Raw genomic sequence first — 25,552 nt, 5'->3', positions numbered from 1 at the left:
AAATTTAGAGATCTCATATCTCAATATTATATATTAGATTTTAATTGAAAGTATAAAAATTGAATAATTAATATTTAGAAAATTCACTGAAAACACTTTTGATGTTCCCTTAATATATGTTGTATATATAACGAAACTTACCATTAGTTTATATATAAAAGTTGTATATATAATGCAAGTTATATATTTAAGCCACTGTTTAATGCTTCCTCAAGTTTTTCGCATAGTCAATTGAGAAGAAAGAGATAAGGTGTGGACAGGGCGACTCGGAATATCTGTAATTGTGACCGGGTTAGGTTCAAGTTTGGTGAAATCCATTCCAAACATAACTTATTACCATCCCCATCTTCTAGGCATTAAAACCTTAAATTTTTTGTAAGCTTCAGTTGTTGAGAATATCAATCCCTCTCAGATACAGTTTTGACCCTGAGATTTAATGCTAGTATCGAACAAGAGGCCGGTTCTTTTTCATTCTATTATACCCATTTAAACTCGATGGTATAATTTCATACTCTCGAGCCATGACCTTTTGTTATGTGCATGTCAATGTGTCTTAAGCTGAGAAGTCTTAAAACCAAAAGAAGCCTAACCCAAGACCCACTTAATTGAATCCTTGTTCAAGAACGTTTTTTGCCCACTGGTAAGAGCCTTTGGCTCTGGCCTTACCAGTATCAAGTTGCGGACAAAATGTCACAGGTTCCATACCTGGTACATTGAAGAACAATTTCCATAACTGGTACATTGAAAAAACACGTGGCTTTTTCTTTTGATTTTTTCCAGAAATGAAGGCTGTATACAAGCCCATTCTCTGGAAGAAAAAAAAAAAGACACAAAATATGACAAGAACCATCTCATTCTTAAGCAGCATTGAGAATCAGGATCACTGGCAACAATGCAATGCTAGATAACTGTCATCAAATAAAACCATGCATGTATTTTCCAACCTGAAAATTTTACAAATATATGTCATTTACCACTCACTTAAGTGGCAAATAACAATCTGTTCAAACCAAGCATAAATAAAATTTAAACCTTAAGAGGAAAGAGGAAAAAGAAGAAGAAAAGATTAAAAAGCAAAGAGGAGAAAAAAGAAGTTACAAGTGAGAGAACTCTATGACCCTACTAAGACATCAAAATTACCCAATAGAAGAGATTGGTCTCTTCTCTTGGAATGAACTAGTTCAGAAAAAGAAAAAGACAGGACCTCTACAACAGATCGCAACACTATTTTTATATTAAAATTTGGTACCTATTGGTTCTGCAAATCAGGTCTAAGAATCAGTCTGTTTATGAAGGGTGATATAGCTGCAAGTAATGCCTTGGGACACTCCTCATGCGGAAGATGGCCACATCCAGATATCGCAACTAATCTCTGCATAGCCATAAATATATCAAATTAGTTATTGTGTGTCAATTCAAGGGGTTCCCCTACAATGTGTCCTATTTAAAGATATTCAAGTGTAGTATCCCAAGAACCACTCTCAGGTTCGTTCTCAATGTTCAATATTTCAGCCTCCACTAACGGGGACCAACAAGGACTCCCAAAGATTTCAATAGAATTTCTACTCAACTGAGCTGATGATTCCTCAAACAGCCAGGAAAAGGATGTTTGATTAGGCTCTAGACTGCATAATAACAGTGTGGTGAAGAGAACTTACAGAATTTACAAGTTTGGAAGCCATAGCTTGAGAGGATTTCAGAGAGACAAGGGCATCCTCAGCACCTGCTATAACTAAAACTGGCAAGTTTTCCACAGCTTTAAGCAATGATGTCGCATTTTGTGGTGAAAGAACCATCTCGTATGACACTCTACCTATCTCATGAAGGGCTTCATCCCAACCTTCTACACATAGTGGGGCCTGAAGCATACTCAAACAAATGATAAATCCCATGGTTAATATATTGAAACAAGAACTAAATTACATGGTAGAGAGCCACGCTTTATTTAATGGTCAAACAACAAAGATACTGCAAAAAGAAAATTGTGTTTTTTATTAGCAAAAAGACACACATAACATATTCCCTTGAAAATAACTAAAAACAGTTGCATAATCACTGCTATATATTCAAGTGACAAAAGATTGTAAAAATAAGACAAACTAGCTTTTTTGAAATAAAAAGTACAATGCCTATTCATTAATTACAAGTAGATTTTGACAATGTACTCTTTGATAAGACTGAGGTGGCCGCCTTTAGATAATAAATCTATTTTCCACTCTACCAATCCCCTCTTGAACCTATCCACAATAGGGTCTCACATCCTAACATCTTTATCTTTGCCTCCCAAAAGCATTTCCAGGTTCTAAATTGAAAGCTTCAATACCTTGCATCCCAAACTTCAGCCAATCTTGCTGTATTTGCCCCTACCCAATCTCACCAACTCTGATTTAACAAGGTTAATCTCAAGTCTTGGAACCGTTTGAAAACACAATAAGACACATCTTAAATTAAGTAACGCATTCTCATTCAGTCATAAAAAAACTAATGTATCATCTGCGGATAAAAGATGAGGAATCTCCTCTGCTTGCTCTCTAGCATCCACCTTTAGTCCTCTAAATAACCTCACTTAGTTTTCAACATCAACTTATTCAAAACTTCCATAACAACAATAACAGCAGTAGAGATAACAAATCTTCCTGTCTAAGACCTCTTGTTGCCTTAAAAAAATGACGATAGGCCTCCATTCACTAAAACTGCGAAAGATGTCGTTGTGATGCATGAATTAATCCATTTTCTGCAACTTCCCTCCACATCCCAATCTCGCTAACATATAATCAATGAAACCCCAGTTAACATGACCATCTGTTTTCTCCTTTAGTCCTTTAAATAAGTTTATTCAGAACTTCCATAACAATGATAAACAGCAGTAGAGATAACAAATCTCCTTGTCTAAGAACTCTTGTAGCCTTAAAGAATGATGATAGGCCTCAATTCACTAATACCGTGAAAGATGTCGTTGTGATGCATGAATTAATCTATTTTGCGCCACTTCCCTCCACATCCCAATCTCGCTAACATATAACCAATGAAACCCCAGTTAACATGATCATCTGTTTTCTCCTTATCAAGCTTGCATAGAACCCCGTCTTTATTTTGCTATAGTAACTCATCAACAACTTCATTAGTTATCAAAACTGCATTCGTGATTTGTCTTCCTTCCATAAACGTTTTCTAATATTCTCCTATTACTTCCCTCAACACCTTTAGTATATGCCTATTTAATACCTTCACAATACACACTGCTGACTAAATTGATAGAAGGTCGAATTTAAAGATTTCACAGAAGTCCCTGTTTCATATAATTCTTTAAAGGTCTCTAAGATATCCACTTTTATGATAAATATAGTTTTTGCAAACATATTAAAGCCATCATATCCTAGAGCTTTATCCTTAATTTAGTGCATAAGTCCCTCATATATTTTCTTCTTTTTTTGAGATAACTCATATTTTCTTCTTTGTGAATTCTCTTTCTAACGACTCACGACTCCTTTCACCCAAGACTCTAAAACTAACACCATCAAAGCTTAGGTCTCCAATTGAATTCCTCTCAATATAAGCTACAAAAGAAATCTTTAACCTCTTGCTTCAACTGCTCATTGCCCTTCACCGTCCTGTCCTCAATCACTATTTCCTCCACGTAGTTGGTCTTTCTATGATTATTCATACAATGAAAGAATTTGGTGTTTCTATCTCCCCCTTTTATCCACGCAGCTCTCGGTTTTTATCTTCACAAGAGCTCCTCTATTTGTAATCGGCTAGCCAACTCAATCTTCATTGACTCCCTTCTAGCCCGCTCAATAGTTGACAAGCCTACCTCACCCTCTCTCCTGTCAAAGTCTCAATCTCCTAAAACAATGTTTTCGTGTACTCTTCCTTCCTCATCTCCTCCACTTTGGACCACTGGTTGATTGCATTCTTCGTTGCCTTTATCTTCTGTGCTCTTCTGAAATTGATTTTACCGTTCACCACAACTTTACTCCACCATCCTTCAACCTTCTCACAAAATCCATTAGCCTTCAACTATTTATCTTTGAATTTAAACAGACAAGGGCCCCACTTGATACCATCAATGAACAGACATTATGGACAGTTCCTCTTTCCTTCTAGACACCTATTTCCTTCTAGCCACTTCAAAAACTACCGCCATCATCCACCAGCCTCCTCTTCCACCGGGATGAATAACCTCCTCACTAACTCCCCCTTTTCCTCTGTAATAACAAGGAAGTGCCCCCCCCCCCCAAAAAAATTCTAACCCAATGCCACCCAACAGTCTATGATTCCTCCCCCTCCAGCTCCATCCCTAAAATTAGCCTCCATTGATCCAGTAGAACCAATGTAAAACCCCCAACAGCAATTCCACCTCGTCATCCCAGAAAGTTATCAACACTCTGAAGCCTCATCCATTCTCACTCAAATCTCAAGCCCTCTGGACATTAAAAGATTTATTTTCAACAACCTTCCACCTCTTGTTCATTACATCCATCCTCTACATGCCATGTCGCTGGCCGCATGCAACTGCCCCACTTTGGGTCACTCTTCGTTCACTCCTATCTCTAGCCTCTTGCTAAAAAAAATATGACAAACTAATGTGCCAATGTGAACCACAGGAATGAAAAACAAGTTCCTTTTTGGTATGTAGTTGTCCAGATGATCAGTTTTCTTTCCTTAATTCATAGAACACTCTTTTCTATTAACTGCCTAAAAGAATTTATATCTACAGTGAATTCCAAATTAAAAAACATAAATTCCTTCAGAATAATCACTGACTTCCTATTTTTTACAAGTATTTTTTCTATATTCGTTTCTAGGCAACCAATCAAATAAATCCTCTTAAGCATCAAAGCTAAATTCAATGTTAAGAATGCACGATACAAGCTACATCTAAATCAGTAGCTTTTACTTTTTCTTCTGGGGAAAGGTCTATTCAAATACAAGCAGATGGTTAATAGATGCTATCCATGGTTATTTAGCACCAACTGAATAGAGGATGTCAATTTATATAGTTTTAATCAAACAGCACAATTACTTTAACTTTAAGGGGGAAATACCTTGTAGAGGCTTAAGACCTCTGTTGTCAACTTGGTTGTGTCGTACCATGCGCGTCGATTCACTACTTGAGTAATTTCCGTTCGCAAAAGGGGACGAACCAAATGCTTCTTCCCAAGTTTAGTGTGTAAGAGTATCCTTGCAAAGGCAGGAACTACCTCTCTTGACAAACTAACATTAAGTAACACCACCCCTTTGATTGTGACCTGGATCAACAACAGAAGTAAAAGATGTCACAGAAACTATAAGCAAATTCAAGTCAAGAAGGCATCAAGGGTTGTCATATCCGTCATACAAAGCCAATTCATTTAGATAGTCAGTAATATAATGCCATTGCTTGCCCAATGAAATGAAGGCAAGCAAAAAAAAAAGTAATATTTACAAGATTTTTCCTAAATCTGATATTCCCTTCGGAGAAGCCCCAAATATAATGCCTTCCATATCTACACATAGGATTAAGGATTGCCAGTATCCCTCATTCAAGAAATTCAAATTTAGTAGATATGTAAAGCACCGCTAAATTAAAATCAGTTTCCTTGCATTAAACAAAAAATTGCTTATAGCCACAAATTCCACTTTCATAGAGAATTTGAAACTGGCTCTTCAAGCAGTAGTATATCAAACTCCTACTATGCAATGTCCTTGCTAATTCCCCTTCTTCTCCCGCATCTAGATTTGGCTAAGCTGCATAATTTGATTATCCATTTTTTTAAAAATGACATAATTTGATTATCCATAGAAAGTTCACTCACATTGGAAGAACTTATTGATGCTTGCACTCTTTGTGCAGCTCTTAGGGCAACCAAACCTCCATCATCATGACCAACAAGTACAACTGAAGAAAATCCCATCTCGGAACAGAAAGAAAGAAGCAAGTCAACCTGAAAACGATTAAAAAACGAAATCAAACTTCACGTGCATGGTCAAGTCCAGAATTCATGGGATCAATATTTGATGTGAAGATATTTTTATGATGAAAAGGCCAGAAAAACAAAGTTTATGATCTTGCCAAAACTTCAAGGTCTACAACGTGTTTTGTCATCAAGTCTGCAGATAACACTTTCTACAGAAACGTGCATAACTTCCATTTACCAATTGAACCGTGAACATTATTTCTTTTTCTATATATTTTCAACATTCCAGACTTCAAAACAAGTGCAAAATTTTACCTGACTTTCAAGCTTGTAAGGGTTGGGTAAGTCTCTTTCTTCCCAATCTCTTCTCCGTGGCCTAGAAGTCAATCCCCAGCCAGGCCGATCAAAAGCAGCAACTGTGCAACCAAGCTGCCGAGCCAATACTCCCATCACATGCCTCCACGAAAACACTCCTCCTCCAAATCCATGCACTAATATTACACCAAACTGGCCATGTCCATCAGTATCATTCTCTAAAGCCAAAGAGTTCAATTTATTCATGTCATCTTCCTCGCAAGCATCATCCAGGTTCAAGACAGGGATATCTTCAGAGAGAACAGGAGAAGCTGCTGAACCATCCAGAAGAGGGGTATATAAAGAGGAGCTATGAAACTGATTGCTGTAGCTCCTGTGAATGTGGTGACACTGAGTTTTTGATAACATGCTTAATGCTTTCCTATCAAGCTTCAGCCTTCCGGCAGCTGTTTCTGGGGTGCTATAGGTGGAGCTGGGTTCACGAAAGGTGGCTGATGATAATGAACGGGGAGGTGAACCAGGCAAGCAAAGTTTAAAATGGACAGTCAGCCCTTGAATTGAAATGAATAAACTGTCAAGATCAGCTAGCAATCTGACTGGGAGCTCCCCTTCATCATGACCTGTCTCTGAAGGTTTTCTCCTGATTTCACTGTCACTTTTCGGGGTTTTCCCTATTGAGGGAGTGGGAGATCGTGGGACCTTCTGGTAGCCAGAGAAAACATTTTTACACGAAAGTACCTGCAATTTAAGTAATTAAAAAAGTACGCCGATTTATTAAATATCCATACCTCCCAAGAGCTACAGTTGAGTGTTTTGAAGTAAATACAATGCAGTGAATAAAAAATTTCTCAGAAGCGAACCACGAATTTAGTGGCAAAAAAAAAAAAAACAAAAACAACGAACTTCCCCACTATTCAACCGGAAATTTTGCTTCTATTAAATGTATAGAGTAAAGCAAGATATTGACCACAAAACGGAAGGGACGAAGAGAACAAATAGTGGGCTTACTGCTTCTGGGTCAACTCTATGATACATGAGCTTCCTCCGTGCTCTGCAACTGGTTCTATAAGCAACCACAGTATGGCCAAGGGCAAAAACTACTGACGAGAGAAACAAGACAGGCATGCCCCACGACTTTTTAAGATGCAGCTTTTGCCTCGAGAGAGAGGAGGAAGCTTCAGCCTCGAGTTGGGAGTTCGCAGTAAAAACACAAGCCTTAACTGAAAGGAGAAGAATCGAAATAAAAGAGCAGAGCGTGACAGTTCCAAGGTAAGGACCGTGCGAGAGAGCTGGGCCATCACACATCGAGTAAACACCTGTTATGCAGTAAGTGAACACATTAATTCAGCAGAAATTGAACCGCAATCATCAGTCTCATGTTTAGTACAGAACTGACAGAATTTGACGCCATAAAGAACGTCCTTCAATTTTCACAAACAAAAAAACGTACGTCAAAATAAATTCTCTTAAAACGGAATGAGAAATCTGGCCAACGAAAAGATTATTACAACTAGAACCCAAAGATTACTTCAAAACATTTTGATCAAAAGCAAAAGAAACGCGAAACAGGACTCAGATAAGTCCTCCTCATACACAGCGATATACTCTAATTTTTCTTAAAAACATCAAGAACTGTTTATTTTCTTTCTTCTCTCCGAACTGAATTTCCCACCGGCCAAGCACATATTTCCCTGACTCCCGCGGGGTAATGTATCTTCGCTTCATTTCACAAACCAGCAACATGCTAATCATTCACAGAACTTTGACGAAGTAAAGTTAAAAACACGAAAATTTTAAAAAAGATTCAGAAAACTAAAAGGAGAAAAAAGAGCGAAGAAAGAAAACAAATCAAAATAGAAATGAAAGACGACGAACGATGATATACGTACAGATAATTATGAGAGATCTGACGATTGAGACGAGAGGTATATCAGTCAAGGAGCCCTTGAAAGCGTATCGGCGTAAATGCTCCTTTACACCGTAGCACGTGATACACGTGAAGCTCGAAACGAGGACGGACGGCACCAACACGTCAACGAGAGCCACGAGAACGGGCAAAGACAATACGAGCAGCGACGCGACCATCGCGATCATGAAGAAAATCGTCCGTAGGCATCTTCTCGCCTTCTCTACGACCAATAGCCCCTTCGCCATTGGCGCCGATCCTGATCAGATTTCTCCGTTTGGATCGGGTAGATGCAGAACTCCTCTTCCCTTATACTTCAATCGATGCTGACGCTATGCTTCTAGCAATAAGAAAATCGAGATGAACCATAGCATCTAGGATGGTAATCAAACGGTTATCATTTCTCCGTTATTGACTGATCAAACAGCCGTTATTTTGCTCTTTCCTTGTCTATGTCGGAGTTGAAACCCTAGCAGAAAGGAGCGACTGGGAGTCTATCAGCGGAGGCATCTGACATGGCGGCTGCTTATCGTCCATTCCTCCAGCGATACAAGGACAGGAACTAAAATGATGATTTCAATGTAGCCGGAGGTGTTTATTGCAGAAGCAAGAGTAACGCCATTGACAGATTTGTATAAGGTTTGTAGAAGATGAAGGGTGGATGAAGATGGAAAAACTGGCTTGATTTTGAAAAATCGAAGCTCTAACTCTCTGTTTCCTCTTTTTGAATGTGTTATGAAATATTTTGATTTGGCAAGGGAAGTATCATTTCTTGTATTTATTTATATTTTGGAGATTTTAGTTTTGATTTTTTTTCCATAAAATAAATAAATAAATAAATGTTTCCTTGGTTTGGTTGTTTAATTAAGAGTGTAATTATCAAACCATATTGGCAGCGGGGAAATCATATTTCTTTTTTCTTTTTTTTTTTTCACCTGACACCACTTGATTCCGGCCTGTTGCGTACTCAGCAGCTTTTTACATTATGGACAATTCTACCCCTTGTTTTTTATCAAATTACGATATTTTTATTTTTACATATGAATTTAACAATAAAATATTACATATTCTTAATTATATTTAATATTTCTCATTGTATTTATTAATATATTTTTTTATAAAAAAAGGTTAAAAATAAAATGGAATTTAAAAAAAAAGGGGGGGGCAAAAGAGGAATAAAGAGGTTTGGAAGAGCAGGCGGGAGGCCCGAGGAGGTAACCGTTAGCGTGGGGCACGCTTAGTAGGCTGGAGAATTTGGAGGTGGTGGTGGTGGTGGCGGTCGGGACCAGAAATCACAACACTACGGCATACGTCAACATCGAGATATGTGGACCCAACTTTGTCTCCAGCCTGTTCTTCCACGTGGCATCTCTCTACAGCCTGTCTTCCAAATTTATTTTATTTTTATTTTATTTTACTTACCACCTCCTTGGTGAGTCGGTGGACCCCGCGTTTGGTGAGAATCAGGAGAGGCTATTTTTCTCCCTCAAAATTATTTTCATCAAATTAAAATTAAAAAATTATTTAAAAACTCCAATACTACATGTACATAACACATTAAAAGTGGATTTTTTGGTTAAATTTCAAAAAAAAAAAAATCTCATATTTAAAATTAATTATGGAAATTTCTAAAATAATTTATGGAATTTATGCATTTTTAGTAGTGCATTGTTTGTACTCCAATGTCAACTTTAGTTGTTCGTTTGTACTTCAATGCCTATATTTGTTGTTAGTAGTTGAATTTTTTTTTAACTCGATATAATCAAATTTTAAATTAAGTACTCTAATCATATTTTAATGTATTATTTTAACTTTAATAAGAATATACTTAAAATTAAATTTATATTTTCGGAAATATTTTAATTATGACAATTAAGATTTTCAAATAAATTTTATACTATTTTTAGAATTAATTTGTCTCTAAAAAAAATGATATTGAGAAATTGTCAAAATATGTACGAGTATCAACCAGTGACATATAAAAATTATCTAGTTATAAATGAGATTTATATCATGAACACTTGGTCACTATAGATCTAAAAATATATGAATAAAATACTTACAACCTAACTTTTTCTGTGTTTTAAAATGACATATAATTTATTTTATATAATTTATATTATTTGTACATTACTATTTTTATAAAAGTCTTGATAAATATTTACTATTTTATTTGACTTATACATGACTAAATAGTTGAAAATTTATATTTTATTTAAAAAAATTTTTAAAAAAAGTTTAAGATTTAAACACGAGTTACAAAATTTAATAACAAGCAATAAGGCTAAAGTTTCATGCATTTATTATACCAATTATATTCATTCCCAAAATGGAGTAAGTATAAGGAGGAAAAGATTATAATTATATTAGTAGGATATAAAGAGGATAAATGTTATTAAAGTCTTGTTGAATCCAAGTAAGATATTGTATAGTTAATCTTTTAGTCTATAAAAGTGTCTCAATTAAAATGAACAATAGTCTATTTTTATAAGCAAGAAGATTTTCTCAGCCGTAATGATATAGGCAGAAAATTACAAAGCCAAAGTTAAGTATTATTCTAATCAAGTTTTTTACACGAAAAAATTGTCTTATTTTAACAAATATATGACTTTTTTTCAAAAATATAGATCTTCGAATCTTTAACTGATCTAAGACAAAAAAAAAAAAGTTTTGTATATCAAACTAGCTCACATTAATACCATAAGGAACCACAAAATGAGTAATTACAATGGTTAAGGGTCTTAATCTAAACTATAAGATGGTAACTTTCATAACACTAAAATTTTATGTTTGGGAGTTATAAGATAAAAAGAAAATAAATTATATAAAGCGATAAAGAGAAGAAAAATCATGGTATTTTCCTTTATTTAGCTCGGATGTTATAAAAAACGTTGAGAAAATAACTTACTGTTTTTCCATTGTCATAATAAAAAAGATAAAAAATTTGAGGGTCTAACACAGTCTCATTACTTAGAAACATTTTACTATCCTCATACATGAAACTAGCTTAGATGTATGGGCATATTTCCTAGTCTTTTCTGAGGACCTAAGCATGTTTCATATCCTAAAAGTGATTTGGGGACCTATACACGTTTAGATCGAAAATTAAGGGTGATTTGGACACCTGGTTATGGTTTTAAGATTAAAATTTAAGTTATAATCTCATAAGGATATAATATGACATATTAGGCAATAATCACATCCAATCAATAAAGACAGTAGTTATTCATATAAAAAATTATCGTAAAATTTTGAGAGGGCAACGTTATAAAAATATTGCAATAATAAAGACAAAATTTTTAATACTCAAAAAGTTCTTAATGGTATGATAAGAAGCATGTGAAATTTGTTATCCAATTTAATATTGGTACATTTTGCATTTACCAATTGAGATAAAGCTTCTAATATTGGATGTATATATATATAATATAAAAATGAATAGGCACATAGTTATTAAGGAATGAGTCCATTAACCTAAATTACATAAATATTTTCAACACTTTCTTGTCTAGAAAAAGATGTATTAAGGCAATAGCATAAACCACTTATTAGACTTGAGGCTACCATGATTAGATTGAGTGTTCTACCATTCTTATGTTATTAATCTACATAACTCATTCATAAACGATATAGAACTTGTTTTTTCCTTATGGTCACAGGGTCAAAGAGGTTGATGAGTACCAATAAATGATATGTTGCTCTACAGTAATAAAAGGATATGTCCTAAATGATTGTTGGTGCTTAATCCATGATTTATTGGCTAAAGGTGTGATTAGTTAAAAAAAAAAAAAAACTTCTAAAGATCAATTAGAATAAATTGACCAAGTATATTACATACAATAGATAACATAAGGTTTGAATTTTCCATACTTCATAGAAAATGTAACATGGTAGAATTAGTTTACAATAAGCCAAACATTTATCCATAATATGCTTACAAGTTAGATACCACAACATGATAGATGGGATATGTTCTTATACGATTCCATTATGTCAAGTATGCATATTGAAATATTCCTTTAATTAATTAATGATTGTGGAAAAGTAAATATATTTTTCACATTTGTTTAGTCATCACTATATTACGATATATAAACACATTAAGAACTCCTTCCATCATAATATGTCCTAAACAAAAATTGTTTCGATAGTATGTTAAACCTTGTATCATAAAATATTACATAAGATAATTAGTTTAGCGTAAGTTAATTAATTCAATTAAAAGCACTTTTTCAATTTATTAAATCTTTGGCCGAAGAACTTTTATGGGTTAAGTAGGATAAGTTACATAAGACATATGCTCTCTTATTTTGGAGTGATTGATTGCTTATTAGTGTTTAATCAACTTCATAAGCTTCTAATTAAATTAATAAAATTTACCATTATAGAAAATTTCTTACGATATTTTATTAGTTGTCATTATTATAATGTTTATAAATGATGGGTGCCAAGAAACAATAGTTGAGAAAGACCTAACTACATATGACATTACATAGTAAACAATACTATAAATGATTATTCCCTAAAATGACTTATTCAATTTTTTATATTTTTATACGGGTAAATGGGGGGAATCAAAGTGAGGCGCAAATTATCTAATTCGTACTTACTAAAAATCGATTGTAGTTAGAAGTTCAACACGTAGAGTACTATTTTAACCCTTACTTTTACCTAATTTTGATGCTTAATTTTTTGTCTTTTTCTCGAACCTATAATCAATTTTAATTTATTTTATTACCCAATTATTCTATTTTTAATTTATTAAATATTTTATCAGAATAAAATACTACCTTTGTTTGTCAAATAAAATATCCTACGTCTACGGAGGCTTATTTTACATACCCTATTTTATTTTATTAATTAAAATAATTATTATAAATTGTATATAAAATTTTAAATTAATAGAAGGTGTATCCCTTTCAAGAACTTGGAAAAGGATAATGTGAAAAGTGAGAATAAAATACAGAACACGATAAAACGACAGCGTAAATTCAAAACCTATGCCTTAGGTTTTAGGTTTAATAAATTTATTGAATTGATTTATTTTAAAAATAAAATTATTTGATTGGTGGGTAGTGACTAAGAAATTAATTTTCACATGTGGGTGAGAATCCAATACGATATTTGTGTAAACATACTTTGACTATAAGATCCGTGCGGCTGCAAATTGATATTACTATAAGGCTCGATTTCTTAAGTTAATTACATATATTTTATTTAATATATTAATTTAATATAAATGTTGGATCGATAAGTAAATTATATATTTTATGTGTTCTTATTAGTATTAGTACGTTGTGTTAATTATATTTTTATTAAGATATTATGTTGTTATTATTATTATGTTAGTTTTACTTGATTAATAAAATACATTAGTTTTTAGTAAAAAAAATATAGATAAAAAAAATTAATATTCTAAAATCTTGTTCAACATTAATTTTTCTTTGATTGTCATAAGTTATTTGCGATGATATTTTGATACATTTGCAATATATAACATAGTAAAATGTGACAAATTATGAGCAACTTATGTTAGTGTAAGTAATTTTTATTTTTATTTAAGTATCAATGAGACTCTAATAAATACTTAAATAATTAAAAATATATGGTTTCTACACTATTTATATTTTTTTGTTTAAGTCTTTTTTTTTTATCTATATAAATTTTTATACATTTAAAATTTTTCTAAATAAATTTTCAGAACTAACAGAAGGTAAATCATCGTTGATCAATGTCACATGGTGGATCACTTGTTGATGAGATACAAATTTTTTTACATCATCTTTCACGTCATTAGAGTAAAAAAAACTTTAAAAAAATATTTGAGTGCTTTTATATTTCTTCTCTACATGACATGTTTTTTTTACTACGTTAAGAAACAACGAAATACAAAATTATCATTTACATGTTTCTTTTTAATTGACAACTTCTTCCTTAATAATTCTCTTGATTGCCCATTTTCTAAAATTCTTTAGGAAATACATTATTACATCGACAACTTTCATTGTTGAACAAAACATTGAAAAAGACAAAAAAATGCAAAATATGTTTAACATTCCTTCATGTCATAATTGAAAAAATTTACTAACCAAGGCGTAAATTAAAATTTGAACTTCTATAAAGGAATATTTTAGTAACCCTATTGCGTATCCTGATTTATTGTGTAAGAAATATAAATTCTAAATTTTAAATTGCTTTTACTTATAGTTAGTATAATTCGATATTTCTATTTTCTTAGGCCTTTACATACTAAACTAATAAAAAAAAAAATTGGTTTTATATAAACTTTTATAAACATTTAAAATTTTTCTAAATGAATTTTCAAAGTTAACAAAGATTAAATCATTATTAATCAGTGTCACGTGATGGGTCACTTGTTGATGACATAAATTTTTTTTTTTACATCATCATGCATGTCGTTGAAGTACAAATTTTTTTAAAAATAAAATATTTGAGTCATTTTATCTTTCTTCTCCGTGTGCCACGTTTTTTTGTTATGTTAAAAAACAACAAAATACAAAATTATCATTTATGTGTTTCTTTTTAATTGCCAACTTCTTCCTTAATAAGTCTCTCATTTACTATTCTCCATAATTCTTTAGGAAATACATTATTGCATCAACAACTTTCATTGTTGAATAAAACATTGAAAAGACAAAATTGCAAAATATGTTTAACATGCCTTTATGTCATAATTGACAAAATTTGCTAATCAATGCCTAAATCAAAATTTGAAAAATAGAAAAGTTTCACCAAAATTTTTACTTTTAAATTATTATTCATAAGCTTGGAAACTAGTGACATCCTCAAACTTAAAAACAGTACCAAATTTTACTTTCTATTATTTCACTACCTAAAATTGATTGTTATCATTATTAGCAAAACTACTCCACCTCATAACTAGTTCAAAGAACCTATCAAAGCTCATGAACTTGCTAACGTTCTTCTCATTCACACTCCCATTATTGCTAACAATATTTTCCTTCTTAACTTTTGTTTCCCCATAAGTTTCATTGACTTGACATCTTAAGAAAAATCCACCATTCTTTGCTGCTCTCTGACACTCATTTTTGAAAATTTTAAAAATGGTCATGTGTTAAAGGTCCATCCATGTTACTCATGGAAGTACCAGATTTTGCAAAATAAAACATAATTTAAAAAGAATAATTCTATATTGCACCTGTCGAACAAATTTTAAAAACTTCTTTCAACTTAATTCCATGCTAAAAAGATTGTAAAGGAAAAAAAAATTAAAACATGAAAAAAAAAACAAATCACAGAAACATATAACCCTCTCCTTCAATGTACGTCACTGATTCTTTCTCACACACCTCTCTTTTCATGTTTTCAAAATTGCAACCCCTAGCTTTGACACCCTTAAAGAAACCATAATTGAGTTTCTCTCTCCTAAACCCTTCTATCTCTCCTCAAACTTTTCTCCTTAACATCGATTGTGTTCTGAATATAAGGTTAGGGTTTACGTGTGTTGAAGATGAGACTTGTCTCCCAAGAATAATCTATTATGATGACTCAAAGGATAACATAATTTTTTTTACATCATCAACAAGTAGTCAGTTGACACCATGTAGTCGGAATATGTGGTGTTGACTAATTCTGAGTTAATTCTTATTAACTATAAGTGTTTGTTTTTGCAAAAATTTTAAATGTATAAAAACTTGCATAAAACAAAAAATAATAGATTTAAACAAAAAAAATATAAGATAGAAAAATGGTGTGGTTGGGGAGAGGAGGAAAGGGTGTCTTTTGGAGAAGAGGATGAGGAAATGGCGTCGTTTGAAGAAGAGGGAGTGGACGGCTGGGATAAGGTGAGATGGACGGGCAGGATGAGAAGCAGGTGGGATATAAATAGGAGAAGGAAAAGAAAGAGGAAAGAAAAAAAAAGAAAACAGAGAAGAGGCATCGGGGGAAGAGAAGGTTAGAGAGAGAGAGAAAGAGAGGAGCCGGAGTAGAGAGGAACGAGAAGAGAGAGAAAAGGAGAAAGAGGACAGTGACGATGCGAGCCACGAGAGTGTAGAAAGAAAGATGGAGATGGGAGCTACGGTAAATCTTAAGTTTCATGTATAGGTTTAGTATGGATTTGAAATTGTGACCGTAGGTTGAGGAATATAGGCTTAGCTTGGGATATATAGTAGAAAACTGTGATTCAGGGAATACACGGATGGATAAGGTCGGTGGAATCGTGGAAGTGTGAAAGATGTACATGGAGGAGGCCGCGGGATGAGAGAGAATGAGGAGTTTGGTGAATGAGTGAGGTCCGTGAGAGGGAGGAAATTCTGTGTGAGTATGAGTGGAGGTACATGGAGGAGGCCGCGGGAGGAGAGAGAATGAGGAGTTTGGTGAGTGAGTGAGGTCCATGAGAGAGAGGAAATTTTGTGTGATGCTGAGTGGAGGTACATGGAGGAGGCCGGGGAAGGAGAGAGAATGAGGAGTTCAATGGGTGAGGGAGGTTCGTATGAGAGAGGAAATTATGTGTGGTTGTGAGTGGAAGTACATGGAGGAGTGAAGGCAGGGATAAAGAGTGTGTTGGGTGCTAACAGAAAAGGTAGGCATGGAAGGGTGGAGTGTGTGTATTCTGAAAATTAGAGAGTAGGAAAGGGAGGCCTGTAGCGCGTAAGTGTGAAGAATTGGGATAGAGGTGTATTGGTATAGATGTGTGGTGTGTGGGTGTGAGTTGCATGTGTATATAGGTTGGTATAGCTGCTGTAAATTTAGGAGTTTGGTAAGTGAACATTTGTAGCGCCCGGAAAGGGGCCGAAAAAAAAAAAAAAGCCACGTCAGCAGGCCCGGTCAGCAGTCCCGGCCAACCAGGACCTGCCACGTGGCAAGACCACGCCGTTCCAAAAGGGCCACGTTGGCGATCCGCGTAGGTGCGATCGGACGGCCCAGATCAAGTGTGCGATCGGACGGCCCAGATTTAAACGCACGGACGACTCAGATTTAATCAAAAAACGGACAGCCCAGATTAAAACAAAATGGACGGCTGAGATCAAAAGGCAAAGGGTTATAAATAGAACCCCCACACCAGACCACAAACCCTAGCCGCCTGCCGCTCGCCGGAGAAGACGAACCAGAAGCTGGCCGCCGCCACCCGCCGCCGCACCGGAGGAATTTCCGATCGCCGATCGAGGTAAATTTCGTACCCCCGACTCGTTTTTCCACGCTGATTCCTCCTGTGGCCAAATCGGAGCCAAAATCCTGGCCAAACGGCCGGAATACACGGTCGAAGCCCAGCGACGCCGCCGCGCCCCTTCTCAGTTTTTGCCTCCGATGAGGCCCTTCCCTTCCTCCGTTTGATGCAATTTTTATATCACCGTGATCACCATTCTTTTCTCTACAGGTTGACCGGAGCCGAATCACCAAAACACGAACCTCGCTGGAGAGCTGCCGCGCCCGAGAGCGCCGCCGCCGGTAAGCTCCGTTTTTCCGTGATTTTTTTACCCCCCGAGGGCCCTAGGGTTGTTTTCTCGCAGGGACCGATGCGAGTGTGGCCGAATTCGACTGGAAACTGCCGAAAACAGCCAACTCGAGGCGAATCGCCGCCGCCAACGGCGGCGCCGTCGCCGGAGCACGGCGGAGCCCCCGTGCCGGAGTTGCGATTTGGGCCGAAAGGGGCCCTGGGCCTAATTTGGGATTTTTTGGAACACGTGCAGGTACCAGTAGTGCGTTTCAGTTCCCCGAGAAAAATTCAGGGAAAATTAGGGACAGCCTGCAAGCGCACTGTGAAGCCGTGTTCGGACCCCGAAACGAGTAAGGACCCCTCACCCTATTTCCTATCACAGTTTTTAAGTCCAGTAAATGATAAAACGGTATTTCATGAATCAACGAATGTGTTAAATTGCTTAAGGTCGCTAATGGAGCCCGAGTCTAGTGTGTTTGTCGGTTAACTGTTATTTGGCCTGTTTTACAGTTTTAAATACAGCATGAGGTTCGATGTTTTCATTTTATAGTTTCGTGTGTATATTTTACTGTTTTATTGATTATGGATTGAATGACCGGGATATTGATGCTATATGTTGTCTGTTTGGCATAAATTATCGTTTTGCTTGTTTGTATGTGATTGATAATGCTGACTGAGGGAAAAGGAGAATGAGAGATTATGTGAATAGAAATTGTATAATGTGTTCAGCCTGACTAGATATACTGGGAGATGGTGGACGGACCAGGTCCATAGGGAACCCTACCGGGATTGTGGTCTCCCATACCGGACGGGGTATGGAGATCTTATGTGTTTTGGCGCCCATACCGGACGAGGTATGGGGACGTCCCGTTTCACCCTCATACCGGACGGGGTAATGAGGTCTATGGTTTGACGCCCATACCGGACGGGGTATGGGGACGGCCCTGGAATTTGATTTCAAGTGTTAATGATTAACGGGTAGCGGGACCCCTATGGATCCCTATGGATACTAGTGGGCTGGTGAATTAGGAAAATATGTTGTGTAACGATTGAATTACGAAAAGTGTGATAGGTATTATGTTATACAGTTCATATATATGTTTCCATGATGATGATGATGTTATTGCTTTCGTATATTGTTTTATGAATTTCATCGAGGTAAGTAAATGGTAAAGGTTTTATTATCGATAAAATGATTTGTTGTAAATTATGCTCCATTGGTCTTTTTGTGTTTTCTACCCACCTTTACCTCCGTGACGGTGAGATATCGTGATGTCTTTACTGAGCTAGTGTAGCTCATTCCTTATTTAATCATTTCAGATCAAGAGGACATCGTTCCCGAGCCGGTTCCGCAGGAGGACGACGAAGGGGACGCCTAAAGACTCCATAGTCACATTCGTAGTTTTTACTTTCAAGTTTCTCCTTTAGGTAGTTTAATCTTTTATATTTTGTGAGCACGTTTTGGTTTCAGTGTAAGGGATGTTATTCAAATTTTGACTTCGCTTCCGCATTTGATATTTATAATATAAATTTCATTGTGAATTTCCGGGGTTGCTACAACATTACTAGTGTATGTGTGCTAAGTGTTAGTGTGTGTCATATGGGGAGACGCGTGTAGGTTTTGTATACAAGTTAAAAGTACATGAGGGTCTCAGGACAATGTTGTGGAGTAAGAATGGGGTGATATTATTCTTGTGTTGGTTCCACTGTGGGGACGCCGATATTGGTTGTCGCTACTTAGAATGAGTAAGTTGATCGCCGATAATGGTGATAGTAGGAAGACTCTGACGAGCAAGGGGTTGGGTCACCGATATTGATGACGGGAGAAAATGGTATCTGTGTGTGTGTGTGTAGCCTGCTAGGGGTCGAGAGATAGAAAATTCATTGATGGTTGCCGATACTTATGACGGACGAGAACATTTGTACGATTGAGTGGACTAACCTAGTTCAAGGGGGGGGTGACGTCGGGGGACGGTCACACTTAACATGAGTAATATTTAAAATATCGGGTGGTAAGTATTAGCTCCGTGTAGTTCCATGGTAGTAAGAAAATACGACTTAGACTACGGAGAGAGAATATATATAGAAATATGGGGTTTCATATTGTTGTATATTATACTTGTAACTTAATTTTTACTGTACTGGGTTATATGTACTCACTCTTTATTATTCACAGATGAAGTAGGGATGGAGTCGAGATCGGAGTTGCCGGTTTCCGAGTCTAACGTATAGAGCAACAGTGCAAGGATTTTCATTGACAGAATTGAGTGTGTAAAAGTTAGTGGTAGTGTAGATTGTGTATCTACTGGGAGTGTATGAAGTTGTATTTTACTGTAATGTCACATGTATAGTTGCAGATTTATCTTTGACTTTAAACAATAAATTATAGTAGTTTTTCTATATGTGCAACTAATTTAAAATAATATTTTAATATTTAATCATAGAACTGTTTTAAACTTCGTCGTTAAGAGAAAAAAAAAAAATAGAGTGTCACACTAAAAAACTTTGACTTGTTGAAACTATCTTTTCTACGACACGCATAGTTATTTTAAAATCTAGAGTAAAAATATTAATAAATAAATTTTTATTACTTCAACATTTGGCTTTCATGTAACCCATCTTTTTTTTTTTTTTTTTTACCGTATGACAAAGACAAAAAAGAAAAGGTTAAAATAACTCGATTGGATTCTCTGTGTAAATAATGCAGGCTTTTGATTGGATGAGAACCAATTTTACAGCTTGTAAAAAAGGTGGTGGGACCCATATCAATTTCTTAAATTTTTAATTATCAGAGTTAATAAAAATATGGGAACAAAAAGCCATCTGTATACCTGCAAAAGTAGGGTGTTTGAGTCATGCGCTGGCCTTGTCCTTGTCCCTGCCTCCATGTTACTCCCAAAACAGTCTCAGATACGTACACACCTTTAACCAAACAGTCAGATTCCTTTCCTTAACAACATGAAATAATCCATTTCAAGGTTTATGTTGTGAGAAAAGCTGGAATAACTTATTCCAAAGCCTATACCCAAACACTATGTAGGTCCCACTTTCTGGTCCCCACACAGATCAATTAATGAGGATGCAGCCATTTCTGCACCTAAAGTCCTTTTAGACTTTTTCAGATTTTTTTTTTTTTTTGAATCTGAATATTTTAAAATAAATAAACCATTTAATTAATTAATTAATTAAAAAAAATTATATTTCTAAATTATGATCATATTATTATATCAGATTCCCACAAGTAATTGACTAATTTGGTCGAATAGTGTTAAAAAGTTTTTTTTAAAAAAAATTAAAATAATTTATAAATTATAATAGTATTATTTCTCGTATATATTTTAAAAAAATATATATGTACGTTGAATTAAAATTAAATTGCTTTAGAGAATTTTTACAAAAATTTGATGCAAAATTCTTGGCCAAGAGTTTAGAGATTTTAATATTTGTTTTTTAGTGAGCGATATCATCTTTTATAGATCGTATATAATCATAAAATCAGGAGATAGTTATGTATTTTCATGATTAAAAAAAAAATTCTGAGTTAGAGTTAGAAAAATGGAAGAGAAAGATCTTACCAATTCGTTAGTTAATTTCGACATATGTTTTGATCTTACGAGAAATATTTAATCATTTTAAATTATAAATTTTTCAATCACTTCTTCTTCCATCTTCGTCTAATATATTATTATTATCTCTTTGTCAATATCTATCTTTCTTATGTACTCTCACTCTCTATCTCGATTATATCTCTTTTCAAATACGAATATGTACTTTCTTAAATTCAAAATCTTATATTCGAGTAATGGCAAGTTCATCTTTAATAATTCATACGATTTAATATTGAATTTATTTCAAACAAAGTTAGTTTTTAATTAGAATAATCACATATAAAAAATTGGAAAAAAAACAAAAAAAAAAAAACCAGTCTCTGTGTTTGGTTAATGGGGACAATTTTGGATGACTGGGTACTTAGTTTGATTCTCTAAATGTATGAATGGTCTTGTTGACTATTTTGCAAATTTAATTAAGTAATTTATTTTTACTTGTGTAAATTATAGTTGGCTATTTATTACAAAAGCTTCCAATATATGTACTTTCTCAATTATTATTTTTCCCAATAATAATAATACCCTTTTCCTCTTTCTTTTTTTATACAACAAATATTCCCCTTATAATAGTATATAATTAATTAAATCAAATTCAAAGTTTAATATTTCCTAATTATAAGTCATTAGAAAGCACAATTCATTCATTAATTACGTATGTTACGCGACTAATTAGTATTTTTTATCACATATTTGAGTTAGATCGTATATTTTTATTATAAAGTTGTGGTATGATTAGTGTGTAAGACTAATATAATTATTATAGTATTAATAAACATGTTTTTAGTTTTTTTAATTAATTAGTTAAAGTTATTTAATATTTAAAATATAAATAATTATTAAATAAATAGGGTGGTGGGTCCAGGTTATGTTGTTGGTTGGACTAGGCTGGCTCTGTTCTTCTCTCTTATGTTTGCAATTTTCCTTTTGTATTTTTTAACAAATTTTAAAAAATATAAATAATAAAAAGAAGGAGAGGAAAATATTAATTATAATATTTAATAGAATATTTTACTATATAAACTAATTAATTATATAATCATGTAATTAGGCTTTTAACAAATGCAATCCAGCAAGGAAATTAACTAACACAAACACATATATGTATATATATAATTAATTAATTAATACATAATGAGGTGATCTGGAATCATAATCTTCTAATTTGTTTCCAATTTCTTACGGCAAAAAAGAACCGCTAAATATTTCAAATCTTTTGCAATTCAACATGGGTATACATATATACATATATATATATATATATATTCAACATGGGTATTTCACTTTTCCTTATATCACGGCCGTTTAGGGTTTTTTTTGTTTGTTTGTTAAATGACTCAAGAACTCCCATAAAAAGTATATATATATATATATATATATATATATATACTGCTGGCTTGGGTATAAAATGATTTGATCCTTCACATATAAATTAAAAATGTATATGTGTTTATACATAAATAGTATTTGATTAAGATTAGTGCTAAAAAAAATCTCCTTTAGCTGAGTAGGGTTTCCAAAGCTCTGGGCCACCAGAGAAAAAGTGAAAAGATATTAATGTTAAAGTTGTGATTAAGACTTTAAATTAAAGCTTGATTAGAGACATGTATGGCGCTAAACCAATTTAAACATATCTCTTTTGTCATCTTCTTATTTTTCTTAGTTTGTCATTATTATTTTTTTTTCAAATCATCTTGATTCACGATTATATTAACTTTACGATAAAAATTTGAACACGGTAGTTTTGACGTAATCCGAAATGACTTTAATATAAAAATTATTTACATTATAATTTCATTCGATGATCTTAAAAAATTATAAACAGTTTACACATACCCAAATAATTGTAATGATCGATAAGAGTTATCATATAATATTTTACGTAATTTATAAAATAAATTATCATACTATTTCTTATTTTTTTTCTCTACACTTCCTATCTCTCTTTTCTTCGTTTCCCTTCATAAATCCAAATTATGCTCCACAAAATATCGAAAACTATTTCTCCAAATTTTAATTTTACCCAAATCTTTTGAATTTCTTTATATTACTCCAAAATTATTTAACTTTAATATATATATATATATTTAAAATTATGGATTCGATAAATCACATGTTAAAATCCGTATCATAACACAAAATTATTTTGTGATTCCAACAAAAATCATTCTCCTAAAAAATGTGAAAAAATTAAAAAAGAAATCAATTGAATGGATTGTACTTTGGGAAGCATAGAGTAGGGAATTTAGGGTTGAGGGTTGAGTAAAAGGAGACAAGGGAAGTTAGGGTTGAAGTGATGCAGAAGGGTTTTGTTTTTAGGTAATAAGAGATGAGATTGTTAAAGACAAGTCAACATCTTCCGTCTATAATATTTGTAGATAAATTACATGGGATTTTATATACATACATATATGTATATATATATATATATACATATAATTAAAATTATATCATATTCATTAGTTTAAGATTTTTAATTTCTTATATTTCAATTTCATGAATTAACAATTTGATAAGCTAAGATTTTTCTAATCTTTTTCACGATTTTATATATTTTTATTTTTAAAAAATTATTTGTTTCATTTTTTGTATTTTATTAATGATTTTGATTTCTGTTAATTTATTTTGTAGATCAATTATTTATAATATTTATTTATATCATAGAGACAAAATTATAATTTTTTAAATTCTATTGACCTTATAGTTAAATCCGAAATTCGAAACATATACATATTGAATAAACATTTGATTTGTTATTACTGGAGTGTCATTCGTATATCTAAAATGACTCATATGTTTATAATGTAAAGTTTTTGAGATTTTGTTATGTTATAGTTTAAAAATTAGAAGCATAATGTCATTTTATCAATAATATTTTGATGATTATCAAGAACTATCTTTACACTCTGTTTGAATCGTAGTAAATGATATAATTTTAATGTATGACATTTTACGTAACTGAAAAATCATGTTTGTTTCAACTTTCAATTATAACAAACGGTATCTGACTAGTTAATTTGTGATGAATTTTAAAATCACCGAATCGGCGGTATGTGAATGACATATTAATTTTTTTTTCCTTTATACTCCCGTCTAATATACTTAATTTTTATCATCACAATTTATTATTTATTTTATTAAATATAAAAATTTAATTTATAATAATTATTTATTTGAATACAAATGTAATTATATTAGTAAATAATTTAATTTTTTTATTATATACTTCTTATATATAACTTACTATTACATAAATAGGTATAGATAAATTAGTAATTTAACTGAAAATACAATCCTATCATCCAAACAAAAATATGTCATTAATGTACAATCATCTAAATATAAAAAAATTTTACCATCCCCAATCTATGTCATTATCATCCAATTACTTTCATTACTATACATTAATTAACTATCACTAAAATTTATTTAAACACAGTGTTAAGGTTTAAAAGACAACTCCAAGATAGTTTTAAAGGTTTTTTTTTTTCCCAAAACAATCATTTTATAGAGAAAATAGGGAGATTTACAAGAAGAAGAAGAAGAGTTTCTTGAGAACAACTTTGAATTCTAGTTTTGTAAAGACGATCCAAATTTATCTAATGTTATATTGAACTAATTTTGAGGGATATATAGGAGTCATTTGACTCTTCAATTCGATTGTTTGGTTTTTTGTTTTACAATCGGATTGCTCAGAACATTTTGTTAAAAAAAAAAACTCAATTTTTGACCCATTTTGACGAAATTACTTCAATTTCTCTTCTTCATTTGGTATTTCAGTGCATCAGGTGATTGAGTACCCGATTAGGTATTGAAAGAGCATCATTTAGTTAGTGTATTTTGTTGAGTTTGATTTTAACTTATATTAGATATGATCTTTTGTATACATTAATCTGATATAATAGATTTACAGTGTGAGCTTTAGTTCCTTCATTTTTTTTCTTCATATTAAAAAGTCTTCCGCGATATACATAATTATATTTATCAATAAAGAAACAGAAGCTTGAGTATTAAAAAAATATTTTTAAAAAGCTAATAAAATGTAAATATATGAGATAACATTTTGTATAAACTCATAAAATAATTAATTTAGAAATTATCATCTTTTAACAATTATATATATATATATATGAGTGAATATCATTAATTTAGTAAAAAAATTTGAAGATACTATTAATAGAATAAAAAATAAAAATGAATTTCTGAAAAATAAAAATTATAATTGTGATTCATCATTTTTAGGCATGAGTATTGATTAAAAGGCAATCAAATACAATAATAATAATTATTATGTTTACTATATTAGCTTTTCTAGTTCAATCTTATCATATCATTATTAAAATTACAAAAAAAAAAATTAAATTAAATTTGTAAATTGGGCCGGACTGGCCCATGTCGAGCTTTTACT

At 32.8% G+C, this 25,552-nt stretch overlaps 1 protein-coding gene and 1 long non-coding RNA gene across 3 annotated transcripts; one reads left to right on the top strand and one right to left on the bottom strand.

Annotated features, from left to right (window-relative positions):
- Positions 1-909: 909 nt before the first annotated feature.
- LOC110821085 (uncharacterized) lies at positions 910-8,894 on the bottom strand. Its single transcript, XM_022050805.2, has 7 exons — positions 8,105-8,894; positions 7,224-7,531; positions 6,216-6,953; positions 5,799-5,927; positions 5,049-5,252; positions 1,659-1,859; positions 910-1,372 (listed from the first exon to the last, which is right to left on the bottom strand). Exons 1-7 carry the CDS (start codon positions 8,367-8,369, stop codon positions 1,250-1,252), a joined length of 1,968 nt encoding a protein of 655 aa, XP_021906497.1. The 5' UTR covers positions 8,370-8,894; the 3' UTR covers positions 910-1,249.
- A 6,821-nt stretch (positions 8,895-15,715) lies between these two features.
- On the top strand, positions 15,716-19,053 carry LOC148266106 (uncharacterized). Of its 2 annotated transcripts, XR_015819134.1 has the most exons (4): positions 15,716-17,269; positions 17,480-17,550; positions 17,793-17,889; positions 18,860-19,053. It is a non-coding gene; the product is annotated as an uncharacterized LOC148266106 (long non-coding RNA). The 2 variants fall into 2 exon arrangements; XR_015819133.1 differs by having other exon boundaries at positions 17,480-17,889.
- The last annotated feature ends 6,499 nt before the right edge of the window (positions 19,054-25,552 follow it).

This window comes from Carica papaya, chromosome 5 (genome assembly GCF_054855325.1).
Source record: "Carica papaya isolate Zhongbai chromosome 5, ASM5485532v1, whole genome shotgun sequence".
In the NCBI taxonomy this organism is placed as follows: Eukaryota; Viridiplantae; Streptophyta; class Magnoliopsida; order Brassicales; family Caricaceae; genus Carica; species Carica papaya.
Note: the sequence above shows the minus strand (reverse complement) of the source record. Positions and strands in the feature narration are given on the sequence as shown.